Raw genomic sequence first — 15,959 nt, forward strand, 5'->3', positions numbered from 1 at the left:
CTGAGCATAGTGCCTCTATCCACATTTCCTGCACATTTCACACAATCTTATTGTTGTGTGAAAATTATTAGATTGAAGTCTGTGTTTTCCCCTATTAGGCAAGCACTTGACCTATGTCCCCAGCCCAGTTATTTTTAGAAACTATTATTAACATTGTTCTTTTTACAGCTGATATATGGAGCTATGAAAAAAGCAGAAAGCTGACATTCTGGTCTGAATATCTTGTTTATTAGTTAGGCACATGAATTGCTTTCAGAACGGACATTATCTCTATGGCTGCCATCATTTCTCCCCCATTTGTATCATATATGGGATCTGAAAGCACACAACATTCATTATCATCTAAACTGTTGACGGATGATGTACTCACAAGGGCCTGGCTTACTGTCCTAACTGACACCAGCCTCACATTTAATGGATAAACACCAGCTATGACCCAGACCCTATGACAAGAGGTTAATTTTCTTCTGAGATTCTTAAATCTCATAGTTTCTACGTTTTATCTCCAATTCAGCCTTCCAGAAATGTTCTTACCACTTGTAATATATGTGTATGTATGAATATAATATACATTTACATAATATATCTACACATACACATATATTTATGTATAATATGATTATATACATATATAATTTCATTGTTTTCATCATTAAAATTTAAAGAGATACTGGTATTTTCTTCCATTTTACTCTCTATCTAATCCCTAATACTTAGAACTTCATCAAAGACACAGAAAATCTTCATTAAATTATTCCAGTTCAGAATTAGTCATGTGTTCTTTATTGTGTTAAATTGGAAGTATCCCTAGTAAAATTCCGCACAGAGTAGTAGATTCCACAATAACTCACCTTCTTCAGCAGCCCAGAAGTATATAGGGAGATTCATGTATATGTCACAAGAAGACACTAAAACATTTCATTACTTTTCAGTCTGAGTTGTAATTTGTGTATATTTTCTGCGGTCAGTATTTATACGTACTTCCCACATATCTGACTTACAACTGAAAAACTATCATGTAGTGGGTATGTGCTCGTCTTTTTTCTCCTTGTCTTGATGTGTTGGAACAAAACATTATTTGAAAGTAGCTGTTTCCAAACATCAGAGTTAGAGTCTCTTGTGGAATGTGATTTCTGCAGGTTAGGTTATTTCCAGCAGAAGAATGCCCAGGAGTCAATGCCTTGAAGCTTCTGCCTGTGCTGCTCTCTGATCTGAAGTTCTTGATCCTTACACAGAAACTAAAGAAAGGAGAGGGCAAAGGTCATTTTCTTCTTGTTCCTTGGTTAACAAGGCCTTTCTTGCTCTAGCTGGACAATGAGCTTCCCCTCTCACTCTGAGTACAACATCAGCACAGACACAATCCTTCTGATGGGTCACCTAATTTTTTCCAGCCACAATTTGTTCACAGATTTAGCCTTCCATTCTAGCCCTGGTGGTAAGATATCCAGCATTTATGTCTGAGATGTGGCAAATTTCTGGTCTATCTTCCACTCCAAGCAACCCTTCACTCTCTCTACATTTGTTATTAAACCATAAGCTTAGTCAACATATATATTTCACTTTTGATACTTAAAAGGCTTTTATTTTTATTCATACAAAGGTTGATTAATAATAATTAAAAGATTATTGCATCAACATATCACCCTTTTTGATACTTTGTCACCCTAACCCCAGAACTTTCACAGAGATGCTGGCCATTATTTTCCTGCCTCTTCCCAGTGAATTTTTTTCTCTATTAATGTACACATTTACTTAGGGTCTATTAATAGACAATATCTCAGAAAATTGGAGATTTTCATGTAATAGACTGTAATAAAGTACTTAGAGATTTACTTCATTAGTTTCATGAGCTGATAAGGAGCTGTCACCTAGATTTATTATCAGGAAAATTTATAAATTAGCTAAAACTAAGTTTAAAAATGATAAAAGAGAATTGTAATAAAACTTCACAAGTTCCTCTTTAATTGTGCCCATGTTTATTTTAGATTTATATCTCTGAATCTCACTGGCCTTATGCCTCTTGTTAGAGAATCAGATGTGTTGTTCTCTTAAAATCTATTTTCTAAATTTTCTTGCCCTATGACTTTTATTTGGGAATCAGGTTCACTGATCTTGCCATGGTCCATGGTATACAGATTCTTCTCTTCTTCTCTAGCCTACACATGTTTAGAAAGCAGAGACAAAGAAGAGTAGGACAGTGTGGTGGGGTATAAAGTAGCCTGGAAAAGTAAAAAATGATGTAAGAAGTAAATCCACTCAGTAACAAACAAGCAATATGGAAAACAGTGAGGATAAATAAGTACAGGAGATGTGTTTGTCTGGGTCTGCTCACGCCTACTCATGGATTCCCTAGAGTAGACACTAAATTTTTATCCACTAGGTGACTAAGAAATATGTATATGACCCTGGGTACATATGTCTGTCAAACAGGTATAGGAGGTAAATATTTACTGCCAATAAATAATAAATATAGTTCTAATTTTACCATTTGTAGAGACAAAGGAGAAAGACTCATGCTAAAGAGGAGGTGCTAATTTTGCAACTAAGACTTAAGTCTTTGCTGAGTATGTAATACTGCAGATCATAGAGCATCATCACTGTTTTCTCAGAATTGATCCATAGTTTGATTTCATAATCATCCATGCTGAAAACTAACTAGACTTCACATAGATTTGCAACACAAAACATCCCAAGTAAATTTATGGTCATTTGAAAAATGGTTATACATCTTGTCTTGATACGAAGCCAAACTTCATTGACTGTTTTTGTTGTTCTTGCTGTTGGTCTGTATGAATTTCATGTCCGCAACTCAAGCAGAAATTTTTTTTAAATCAATTATTTGAATATAATTTAATCCAAAGATACATTAATGTAATAGTGGCATGTTGAGGAACGATGTTAGGACACTGTTAAAATCCTTTGTTTTCTGTAATCAGACCATCGTGTTTCTGTCAGAGCAGAAGGCATACAGTAAAGACAGTGAGATTATAAGAGGCTGTAATCTGGAACTAAGTGGAGGGTCTGTGTGGACTATCCATCGGCACTGTGTGGAATAAAGGTACGCACAGTGCAAAGTGTATGTCTTGTGCTCTTAGAGAGCCAGCCATGAGGGCATGCACGCATTACTTCTGAACGCTTCACAGAATACCTGAGATTCATCTCACATTTGGTTTTGAATCAGTTTTTTGGTTATTGTACTTTCAGGAATCTTTCACTGTTGCCATTTTTTGAACCTACCCCCCCAAACTTCAGTTATGCAGTGTCATAGAAGGTCATAAACCATGCCAAGGACCAGGCTCTTGAAGCACATTCCTTCCTTCCTTCTAATGTTATGATTACACTGAAAGTTTTACTTATGCCAAGCAGTTTGTGCAAAAAACCTCTCACCCTTGTCATGACCATTCTGACCTATATGAATTCTTTCACTCACCACCAGCACCTCATTCCTTACCATTTTCCTATTCACAGCTCTCTGTCTCTTTCTTTCTCTCTCACACACATATATATCATATACACACATGTGCACACATATATACACATACTGCAGGCATACACACATATAACCATGTACATATACCACATGCACACACGCACATATGCATACACACACACCACATGTATACTCACACATGCCTATGCACATGTACACATAGCACATGCACACTCATACACAAGCACACTCACATACACACAAGTTATGAAAATAACCTCTGTGTAAATGGCTTCTGGCTTGAGGAATAAGGATGACAAGATACAGATTTTGAACACAGGAGGCTTACGGAAGCAGCCTGTACTGATTTCTCAGTAAGCCATTATGCACAGCAAAATAATGCTCATTTTGATTTGTATTGTCTACTTACTGGTTTCTTTATTTGTTGTACAAAGGAAGTAGCTTTGTTACTAGAAAAACTGGTGGGTTGAGATCTGGACTGAAAGAAACAAGAAGAAAACATGTCTCTTCAGCTAAAGAGAGAGGTTAAAATGACATCCAGGCCTCCTGTCTTTTTTTTTTTTCCTGGTTGCACAGGAGACGAGACCTTGAGCCAAACTGCCTTGTTCAAGAGTAAAAGTTGCAGGAACGGCTCGAGATTTCCTGACAATGTTTGCTTTAGAAACTATCACGGCAGGTGAAGAGACAACACTTGCTGCCCAGAATGAAATCAAGGAGTCTGGCTCCTAATGCCTGCCAGGCACGTCACTGCCTCTGCAGACAGAATCCAAGGCAGCATTTAAGGAGAATGCCTATGGCTACATGAGTCCTCCATCAGAATCAAAACCAGGAAAGCAGGAATCTCCTTCCTGCATGGCTTCTGTCCCTCTGCAGATGCCTGCTCCCTGGATGATGTTACTGCATTTCTAAATCTGAATAAGTAGGTGCTATCTGGTGCTATCCGGTCACAGTATTTATTTTTAATACCTGCTCTGCAGTTATCTACTTCAGGACATTTTGTGGCTCTGCACCATTTATTGAGCACTATATTAAAGTGGGATCACCCCAGACAAAATGCCAGGAGGATGATAAACTAGTGACATTTCTGAGTTCCTCAGTAGAAAATGTCTACAAAGGCTGCATCGGGCTGACTATATTTCACAGGGCTGACAGGGCACTGCTAGCATCTGCGCGATACCACATCAGGCTGGATTTAGTTGTCTCCACATGCTTGGATCTCCTGATCCTCAGGGGTTTACCGTGAAATAGCTGTCAATGGGAACTGCAACTTGAGATACCAGATGCAGAGAGGTGCTAGGCTGCAGCAGGCTGTTTTGGGCTTTTATCAGCCAAGCACATAGAGCATGGCCAGGAAACTTACACTTCAGTTTCCCTCAAGGTCCACACATGGGCAGGGGTGGCATAATTCTATTTGATCTTATGTTTTATTTATTCCATTTTCTCCCTCAGTACTGAGGATTGCACTCAGAGCTAAATGCACACCAGGCGAGTGGCATACCATTCTGTCCCAGCTTCAGCCATACTGTATTAACTTCATTCCATGTCACCTTATGACTCATTGTCAAATGCAAAGCTTTCCCATTGCATAATGGTGCTTGACGGTGACATCTAACAGGATTAACCTTGTTTGTATTGTTCTACTTTGAAAACTCCAACTCTCTTGATACACTAATAGATGGAGATGTGGAGAACTCTCTGATCTCAGACTAGGCTTCCTGTTTATATGTAAGTGGAATGTGCAACACCCCCATCTCTCTCTCTCTCTCTCTCTCTCTCTCTCTCTCTCTCTCTCACACACACACACACACACACACACACACACACACACACAGCAGCAGCAGCAGCAGCAGCATTTTTTTCATCAATCACTTGGTTGAATATTCCTGATCTAGTTGCTTTCATAGTCAACACTGACCTGGCTGCTTCCTGAGACTCTATCTACAGGAAGAGAACCATTTTTTCCTGGTTGTTGCCATGGAACCCTAGATGTTAGACCCCCTTTCCTTTTCATCTGTGATTCTGAATTCCTAATGAGAAGAATGTCGAAGCTTTTGATTTTATTCACCAGGAACTTGGAATGAAGAATACGTAAATAAGTGGATTTTGCTTTTCATGTAGATGTTGTCCAGCTCATGGACTATTACATATTCACATTTTTTGTGTGACTATTGATCTATATTGATATATAAAAAATGATAATTTTTATATATCATTTCTGTGAGTGGTCCCCCACGCTAGCCCCAAAATTTTATAATACCACCATTGCTTTTAGCTTCATGGGTGATTATTAAGTTCCCTACTCATCTCTTCAACTAACATGAGATGACAGAAAAGAGCAAAACCAGCAATGCTTCTGAGCCCTTCTTTAGAACTGAAGGATACTTTGGGTGGAGTCCTCAGAGATAATTCAGAGGCCTCACATCTGCTAAACTTGTATTCAGTCTTTCAGTTATGAGCTAACCTTCCTTATCACTCACAGAATTGACCAAGCTTGCTTAGAACTTCTGATCGTTCTGGCCTTAGGCTCTCAAGTATCTATGATAGGCCTGAAGTACCAGTCCAAATCAGGTCAGGATTTGTGTGTGTGTGTGTGTGTGTCCCAGAAATATTATTTTTTACATTTAAAAATATTTAAAATATAAGCATGGTTCTAGATGTCTTGAAGGAATAACCGATTCTCCTAAGTGAGAATTGATCTAGGGAAAATGTGTATAAATTCAGTCATCTCTAATGGAGACCCAGCAATAAGAGCTGTGAATGCAGAGGAAGGAAGGGGTCGGAAGATTCCAGGAAGATCTAAGACAGGAGACAGTCTTGGAGAATTTAGTTCAAAGAGGAAGAAACTTTTATAACTGACCTAAGACAAGGTAAATTAAACCTTCAAATAAATTATTTTGGACCTTTTTTTCATGTTTTATTGAAGCATGCTTTCAGTCTCCAAGATGGAGCAACATCATATATTTTGTAAAGCAAATACTGACTACCATACTAGAATTTTCCATGTCTTTACAGTTCACACAAACGTTTATATAATCACATAGAAGAGGTTGTTTACCTGTGTGTGTGTGCGTGTGTAATGATCACTGCATATGTGATACATGTATGTTAGTGTGTCATGCCCTTGATCATCAATATACATACAGGTGCTTGAATAGGAAATCCAGTATCTTCCTCTTTTACTCTCAGTCATATTGCCTTGAAGCAGGGTCTGGAAGGTCAGCCATTTAGCCTAGTCTGGCCTCGCCATGGGGCACCCTGAGTCAGCTTTTCTCCACCTCCAGTGCTGTGCATGTTATATGCATGTGAAGCCGTGCTTGGCTTTTTACAAGGCCCGTTGGGGTTCAAACTCAGGTCCTCCTACATGTAGAGAGAAGTCTCTTACCCACTGAGCCACTCCCCAATGTCTCGTTTCATTTTTAATGCTCATGGCTTGAGATCTTGTCAGAGAAAATCACCTGTAGGTTCGGGCACCATCTGAGTGTTGGGAGATGGAGAACAGTACTTATGCACTGGCAGTCCCCGTGATATTTAACTACAATGACCGTGGAGCGGTCACTTTCTGCATGTATTCAATCTATTTCCAGTGATGCCAAGCATTCAAATTCATTTTACAGGTTTCTTTGACTGAAATGGTAATGCCTTATTAGGAGATATCTGCTTTCTTGGAGGAGAAGAAGAAAGCAGGATTTAATGTTTAGAACATAGACTTTAAGTTTCAGGCCATGTATCAATCAGAGAAATCTTACTGACTGTGATGATAATAGGCCCTTAAGGAGACTGCTTTTGTGAAAATGAAGAATAGCTAAGCTAGTGAGGCTTCAGACTCTGAGTTGGGGAGATTAATTCAAATAAAAAGAGTTCTGCAAAGCCCCCTAAGACACTGGCTAATATACTTGTTTCGTTGAATCTGTTGACCTTTGTATTTTTTCATTCTCCTGCTTCCTTCCTCTTTTAATCCTTTTTTTCTTTCTATGTTCCTTATTTTTTACCCTTTTTATATTCCACATTTACAATTTTACCATTGTATGACAAGACCTATGAGTATAAATACTTAAGAACAAAATTCTCCCAGTAGCTATATTTGTCATATGCACATATTGATGTGTATGTGGGCACACACGTTGTGTATGTATGTTTGTGTTGTGTACCTGTGTTTTATGCATGCAAGTACTTCTTGATGGAACAGGCTACTCTCATATCTATGAAACTCATGAAGTAATTTTTATGGCATAATCTATGCCATATTTTAACTGGTTTACATAAAAGTAAGTATTTGTTAATAGGAAATGCTATTCTCGCTAAGTGGCATATATTTGGCCGAAGTGGCTTTTCAATTGTGTCTTTAAAAAGAATCTGAGAGACCACAACAGAACTGGAGCAGAGCATTCCAAATGACCAGCAGAACCATTCAGAGGCTCACCCTGGAGTGTGTAATGGATGCAGCACTTTAGGAGTGGCAAAGTCTTTTAGTGTGTCTCATCATCTGGCAGCAGAAATGAGATGAAGCCTGGTATGTGCAGTTTGAGACTCCATGTTAAGTCCTGAAGTGATGTGCACTTTTGAACTCTCTGTCTCCAAGGATGCTGGGGGCAGACTGCAGGACCAGTTTTGAAGAATTTGACTCTTTTCTTCATAGAAATGGAGCCAATTAATTTCCCATCAATCCTGCTTAAAATGAAGCACAAACATACTTACATTTGTGTGATCCTGCTCTATAAAAATTCTGGGGGTATAGCGAGATTGCCTGTCTTATTTATATAACAGAATGATCATTTTCAATTTGACGTGTTCTCTAAGGAGTTTAAAATAGGTTTTCATTTGACATCAATATACAGATTTAGGACATACTAGAATGTGAGAGACATCTACATTTTATTTATTTATTTATTTTTTTATTTATTTATTATTTATAGATATATTGGTCGAGTGCTGCTGTTGAGAATTGTCACTCTTACAGTTTCTTTTTTGTTTTTGTTGTTTTCTGTTTTTAAGGCTGGCTGTGCCACACGATGTAAGCAAAACTTCATAGAATTTTAGAAATTTGAATTGTCAGACTTTAATGAGATCAATGTGCTCTGAGTCCCTGGGCAAGCCAAACTATCTAAAGCAGTATGCCGGATTCTGCCTGATGAGTCCATCAAGTCCAATATAAAGCTGGTGATGTGCTTGTAAAAATGCATGTATTTCACTTGCAGCACATGTTTCCAATCTGAGCTAAAGTACACACAGTGTCCTTGCCAGTTCAGCCTGGCCATAGTCAAAGGATTCATTATAGTTTTTATTTCAAGGGGAAATTTTGCTGTCAAGCATTAGACATAAACAGAGTGGATAAGTTCCCAGGATTATGGTCTCTGAAACCTGCAGGCATTAACAGTCTTTGGGAGTCACTGGGGTATATGTGAAGTTATTAATGTGAAATGTTCCTTTTTATGTTTTGTCATTTTTTAGGTCCGTGATGGGGTCGAACAAAGAACCAGACCTTGTGCATCTCGAGGCCAGGACCATGGATGGTCGTAAGTAAATCAACTGAGTCCCCATGTTCATAGTGGTGTCAGTTCTGTCAGTCAGTAATGAACCAAGTCTACAGCCACAGGAGTGACCATCCAGGTCACTTGGAGATTTGGGCGTTTTCTGTGTCCTGGAATCTAGAATTTGCCTAATATTGGTCATAAATACATGAATTCCAACAGGTTTATAGATCTACGTCTGTATATACACAGATTTATTTCTGTTTGGATAGATGCAATAGAGGAACCACCCTAACCCAAATGAATATGCCCTTATATAAAGTTCTAATACCCTGGGTTCCCCTGGAGCAGAGTGACAGGTGTATAGACACGAAGAATGACCTCAGAGTTCCTCTTAGCTATCTGACTTTTGCAATTGATTTTCAAAAATATTTATTTTATTTTATGCATATGAATGCTTTTTCTGCATGGATTTTTTGTGTCATGTGTGTGTCTGGTGCATGTGGAGGTCAGAAGAAAGCATTGGATGCTCTGGAGTTAAGAACCATTGTGAGCTACTGTACTGGCTAATTTTACATCAACTTGACCCAAGCTAGAGTCATCAGAGAGGTTGGAGCCTCAATTGAGAAAATGTCTTCATAATATCAGACTGTGGCAAGCCTGTAGGACAGTTTATGAATTAGTGATACATGGAGGGCCCAGTCCATTGTCAGTGTAGCCACTGGTGGGCTGGTAGTCCTGGGTTCTGTAAGAAACCAGGCTGAGCAAGCTATGGGGAGCAAGACAGTAAACAACACTCCTCTAAGACCTCTGCATTAACTCATATCTCCATGTCCCTGCCCTATGTGAGCTCCCATCCTCACTGTCTTTGATTATAAACTGGTATAAGGAACTGTGAGGGAAATAAAACCTTTCCTCTCCATCTTTCTTGTCATGCCATTTTATCACAGTACTAGTAACCCAAACTAAAATAGCTATAATATGGTTTTCTGGAACCAAAATGGGACCTTTGCAAGAATAATAGTGCTCTTTACCATTGAGGCATCTCTAGTACAACTCCCTACCCTCAACACACACACACAAATACACACACACACACACACACACACACACACACTGGTGTGCTCACACACACTTTTTATGAGACAAGGCCTCTAGCTGTCCTAGAAATGCTCAACTGGGCTCAGCCAACTGGCAAGCAAAGCCCTGAGTTCTACCTGTCACCATCTCCCCAGCACCAGGACTACAAGTCTGAAACTACCCATGCCCAATTTCTGTAAAAGCATAGGTTCTATTAGTGGTTCAGTCTCTGTAAGTCCCCATGGGCCCAAGTTAGTTGACTTCGTAGGTCTTCTTGTGGTGTCCTTGCCCCTTCTGGGCCCATTCAATTCTATCCCCTACTCTTCCACAAGTCTCCCTGAGGTCAACCTGATGTTTGACTGTGGGACTCTGCGTCTATTTTTATACACTTCTTGATAAAGCCTACCAGATGGCAGTTGTGCTAGGTTCCTGTCTGCAAGCACAGCAGAGTAGCATTAACAGTGTCAGGAGATGGCTCTCTATCATGGGATGGGCCTCAAGTTTGGCCAGTCATTGGTTTGCCATTCCCTCAATCTCTGCTCCATCTTTATCCCTGCTTATCTTGCAGGCAGGACAAAGTTGGGGTTGAAGGTTTTGTGAGTAGGCTGTTGTCCTCCTCCCTCTAATGTAAGTCCCTCCTGCTTGCAGGAGATGGACACTTCAGCCTCCATATCCCCGCTGATCAGAATCTCAGCTAGGGTCACCCTCATAGACTCCCTGGAACAGCTCCAATCCCAGGTCTCTAGCTAGTCCCAGGAGATGCCCCTCGCTGTTTTCCGTTCTCCCAGATTGCTTCTTCCCTACTCCCCACACCTGATCCCCATTCTCCTCTTCACCACCCCTCCTACCCAGTTCCACCCAGGCCCTACACACTTGGAACAGATGTGTAGCTTAGTCTTCATGTGGGTCCTCTTACACCTGGACCAGGGGCTGTCTCTGACTCTGCTGCCTGCCATTGGCTTCCCTTCCCCTAACTCAACTGCCAGGTTGGGCGTTAGTGGGAGAGTCCTGAGGGCATGGGATGTCCCAGAACTGGGTGGTATCCAAGGGGAGTTTCTCCTTCTCTGAGAAGAAGAGGTAATTGGAAAAGGGACTTGTATGGGTGGGACTGGGAGAAGAGGAAGGAGGGGGCTGTGACTGGGATGTAAAGTAAATATAAATAAACAAATGAATTAAAAATAGCAATGAAAAAAGCAAATGTGCTGAATTCCACTTGACTGGATCCTATGTGGAAAAACAATTAGCTAAAGATATTTGGAGGGGAAATGTGGGTTCTAGGGATCAAGCTCACATCCTTTTGGGTGCATAGCAGTCACGTTGCCAACTGAGCTGTTTCCCCAGCACCAAGCTCCTGTTTTCTAAAAGACATTCTCTTGTTGCCAGTGCTAGTTTGCTTTGCTTTGGTTTGTCACTTTTCTTTTGTGGTGGTTGGCACCCTCAGTTTGTAAGATGCATCCCTGCAACACCTCATTGTTGTGTTTGGAAATTCTCAGAAAACACTTGAAGAGAAAAGAAAAAATGAATTCTGCCCCTTTGAGCCTTACAAGCAGCAGGAGGGGCATTTCATTAGACTAGATTGCCTGCCTCATTCATTAGGCACACTAGAGTGAAGTGCTTCAGTCAGTGAGAATTGTGTGGTTAGGTACATGATATCCAGGGAAGTAAGGTGCAAATCCAGACCTCAAGCCCATCTATAGAAATATCTCAAAAGACTACTCATTGTATCATCTTGAAAATACCATTTCAACATTTTATATCTCATTTTTATCCCCAAATTAAGAAAGTTTATAGTAATGGTTCAAAGTTAGCACTGATTGGCAAATCATCTTGTGATGCTTATGACAAGTATTTTAAATTATTCACACAATTATTCCTCCTGACAGTCTTTTAGACTGTTAATTTTTTGTTATCGATGAGAAAACTAAGACAGACATGTGTATAGTAACATGTGTAGGGTATTTGGAGGCTGCAGAGGAGGTTGGTGTCTACCCACAGAGTCCATTCAGATGAGAACAGGAAAAGCAGTACATATGAAACACTGTGTACCGTGACTTTTCTGTCCAACATTTAAGCAACAACAATGGAAGTTTTGCTCACCTGCTGTGGTCCTGAGGATCCTCTGCGGAGATACTACTTATTGTGCATAACTGAGTGCAAAACAAGTGGTAGAGGAGACAGAATGAGGAAGGAAAAGGCACGTAGGAGGAGAGGATTAAGGAAGCAAAAATAGGGAGAATGACCTCATAGGTATAAGACAACAAAAATGGTCCAGCCTACCACTACAGAGCAAAGATGCCTTATGCCCAGCACTAATCCAGAGGGCGAACATCCTTTGCTTCTAGCATGTTCCTCAGAATTGGAAAGAAGCTGGCTCACTTCCCATAATACCCATTTCCCTCTCCTTACCTCTTACAAATGCAAAGGTAGAAGACAACTGCACTTGTAACCTTAAGCCAGAAGAGTAAGTCACCCATTGGAACCCAAATTCCAGAAGCCACACATCTTGAAGGATTTTCATTTGAAATCTTCATGGGATGTTTCTCTTTCTAAGTATTTTATTTCCTCTTTGGAGCATGCCTATGTTTTTGGGCATTGTGATTGGGACCATCCCTTACTTTCTGCACATCCAAGAAGGGCTGGCATATATGAGATCTCCAGCAGTGTACCTAACACTGACTGCCTTAGCAGTTGGAACTTCCTTTTCCCTTTTCTGGGCATTATCTTGGTGAGCCTTTTTCCCCCTGCACCACCTTGAGTTCAGGTGTACGACACAGCATAGAGAGAAATATCTGAACAAAAGTCATCACCCAACTATTCTAAGATCTCATTGACTTCCAAATAGGCATTGTTTTTTCCTGTGGCTTAGCATAGCATAGTCCCTGCCTATTTCCTCAGCCTGTACCCCCCACAAGCTCTGATTGGAGGCCCTTGCATTTGCCTCTAGCTGCTGGAACTAACTCACCAGGTTATGTTTTCCCACAAGAAACCTATACTTGCTTATTGCTGTCGCGTGGATACCTTCCTCTCTTCCTACTATTTTGAACAACTAAGTGTGGTAAATCACTGTGGATGGCTTAGCCCACAGATGAAACATGTATTTACTTGGGAAAACTACTCTAACCTCCCAATTTTAACCAGTATATTTGATTCTACCCAACTATTTTTCTTCATCTCTTTGAAATATTACATTTCACATGTATAATTGTACAATCGACTTTTCCTGCACATCCATCAGTCTGTAAACCGTGTCAGGGCAGGGATCATAGGTCTTGTTAGTCTTCTGTCTGCAGCACATCCCTGCTCTATGTACATTACCAAGCAGGTAAGCCTGGGTAGGTGTGTGGACACATGATTGGCAGAAACTTACCTGTTTCTCCTCTCCTAACACAGTGCCTGGAAATGTTGAGGCATTACATTTCAAACTTTACCATTTATGCATGGCTCATCTGGGGACCTTATTAAGATGTGAACTCTGGTTTAGCAGGAGTCAAAGATTCTACAGCCTCAGTGGTGCCCAGTGGAGCTGGGCTGTGCAGTAATACACTTTGCAGCAAAGTTTCACAGCAGAAAACTAATAAGAGAAAGCATTACATGGCGTTTCAGAGGTTTTTGAGGTTTGAGGGATGATGCTGTTTTTCTCTTTTTGGTTTCCTAGGCCACATAACCCAGTATCCCGGAAACAGTAGTGCCATTGACCATCCACATGTGCATAGGTTTTTTTCCACTTAACATTATTCTTCTGCTTATGGAAGACAGTGGAGTTTATAATGTCAAAATGCCACCCCAGACTCCACTCTCACAAGACATTGAATATGTCACCTTTAATTTATCTATCTGTTGTACTTCATCCTTTCTTTATTCTTGAAAAGGCATTATGTACAGAAACTACCCAAAATCGAGGAAGGTATTCAACAAAAGTATTCCATAGAAGTATTGAATTTGAAAAGATATCCCTAAACAGCAAAGAGAAATGCCTAGTAATTGTAATGATTAAAGCATAACATGTGATCTGATTCAATTAAAAAAAAAAAGAAATCGTATTGACACTATAGTATCCCTGGCCTTCCTGGCTGCTCAGCCTCTTACTCCCTCTCAGTTCTGCTCCCGTAATTCCTATCTCCAGACATCAGAAACCTTGGCTGCAGATAACAGAAACAGAAGGGAAGACATAAGGGAAGGACAGAGTTCAGCGTAGCCAAGTAGAGGGCGCATTTATCAAAATCAGGCTGGCGGCTGGTCAGTTGGTCAAACACCTCCTGCCTGTGTTATCTCCTCACATGGCTAATAGGAAATACCTCTTTGTCTTTTTCATTGTTTCATTGTACTGTGGGGAATCCCAAAGTTAGCCTTCCAGGTCATATACTCTGCTTGGCATCATGCATTCCAAGGTGGTATAATTTTATACTTTGAAGAAATTGTTTTTATTTTAATGTATTCACAACCTTTTTCTGTCAAGGCAATGAGTTCTCTCTCTCTCTCTCTCTCTCTCTCTCTCTCTCTCTCTCTCTCACACACACACACACACACACATACCACACACACACCACACACACACACACACACACACACACACACACACACACACACGTTTTTCAGTTTGGCTCATCTCATGCCCATGTGGATTCCAAGTGCTTCTCTATGTTTGTTAATCCAAGATTCATTTTGATGTCATCAGCTGTCCTTACATTATAATTATAATTCATTTCTGTTTCAAAGGAGTCCCATGTTTGAAGAAACATGAGTGCTAGCTGGTAAGGTTCATTCTATGACTAATACAGATATATCTTATCAATTATATACTGAAATACAAATGCCTTGTAATTTACATATGATGCTAGAATGGGACTGTCAATGCACTACTTTCTGTCTTGGCAAGCAAAGGTAAAGAAAACATGATTAAAATCAATCATACAAGTGTTACCTGAAAACCATGAACATGTGCACTAGACATAGCTTTTGTTATTACTATCCATACTGAGCTGTGGACAAATTGACAGACCTTCACCCAGGATGTAAAGATTTTACTGTTTCAGTATCTCTATGAGTATAAATAGTACATTTGCCTTATATGTACCTGGTACGGTAAGCAAGAAATAGGAACCTATGTTTTGTAATTTATCTCATTGGTGTTTGTGTATGTGTATGGGTCATCAGAGAGAAAGTACTGTCCAGACCATTGTATTGAAGGCTTCATGAAAAGTGAAAAGTCCTGTCTCACATAATTCTTGTTCTCCATCTAAATTATAGCTCAGAGCTTGAAATATTCAGGATTAATCAAGTGACTAATTAATGGTGTGTGTGCATCATTGTGCAGGCATGTTGTCCTAAGGAAAAGCATGACTCTGGGGCCTGTAATCCCATACACATGAGCCCAGGCAAGCTAGTAACTATCTGAGGTTGGATGTCATATTTTATGATTGTGATTTTGGCAGAAAAGAACATAACCTGTAATGTTTATCCTGGCTACCATGTATGGATCCATAGTTGAGCATGTGTATTAATCTATAGGCACACAGCATGTAGAGAGACCTGCAGAACTAAGATCCACTCTCATTGTTTCTCTCATTTAATTCTGAAACTACAGCTTCAGTCAGTGACCTGAGTGTTTTTTGTACTGGTGGTGATCCTTGCCAGTATGGACAGAAGACAAGGGACAATTACTAGTCTCAGAGTCTATCTGCATGGCTAAACAACCTTGTAACAACTTTCTCAAAGACCAATCTCTTTCACTGGGGAAAACAGGCTTTGGCTCTTTAGCCAACTGTGAAAATGGCTGCCCCCAAACTCCATAAAATGAACCTCAAAACAACTCATTATAAATGTAGATGAGATCAAGATATTCCATAACAAAACCAAATTTATACAATATCTTTCCACAGACCCAGCCCTACAAATGATAATAGGGGGAAAACACCAATACAAGGAGGGAAACTACACCCTGAAAAAAGTAAAATAGTAAG

At 40.0% G+C, this 15,959-nt stretch overlaps 1 protein-coding gene across 4 annotated transcripts in view; it reads left to right on the top strand.

The window, feature by feature from the left end:
- Sorcs1 (sortilin related VPS10 domain containing receptor 1) overlaps positions 1-15,959 on the top strand; it is a 534,948-nt gene that overhangs the window by 375,980 nt on the left and 143,009 nt on the right. For all 4 annotated transcript variants that reach the window (XM_052183901.1, XM_052183891.1, XM_052183884.1 and 1 more), the window contains exon 6: positions 8,900-8,964. In XM_052183901.1, coding sequence (XP_052039861.1) covers positions 8,900-8,964 — 65 coding nt within the window. The remainder of the gene's footprint in view (positions 1-8,899; positions 8,965-15,959) is intronic.

The sequence above is a fragment of the Apodemus sylvaticus genome, chromosome 1 (genome assembly GCF_947179515.1).
Source record: "Apodemus sylvaticus chromosome 1, mApoSyl1.1, whole genome shotgun sequence".
Taxonomy (NCBI): domain Eukaryota; kingdom Metazoa; phylum Chordata; class Mammalia; order Rodentia; family Muridae; genus Apodemus; species Apodemus sylvaticus.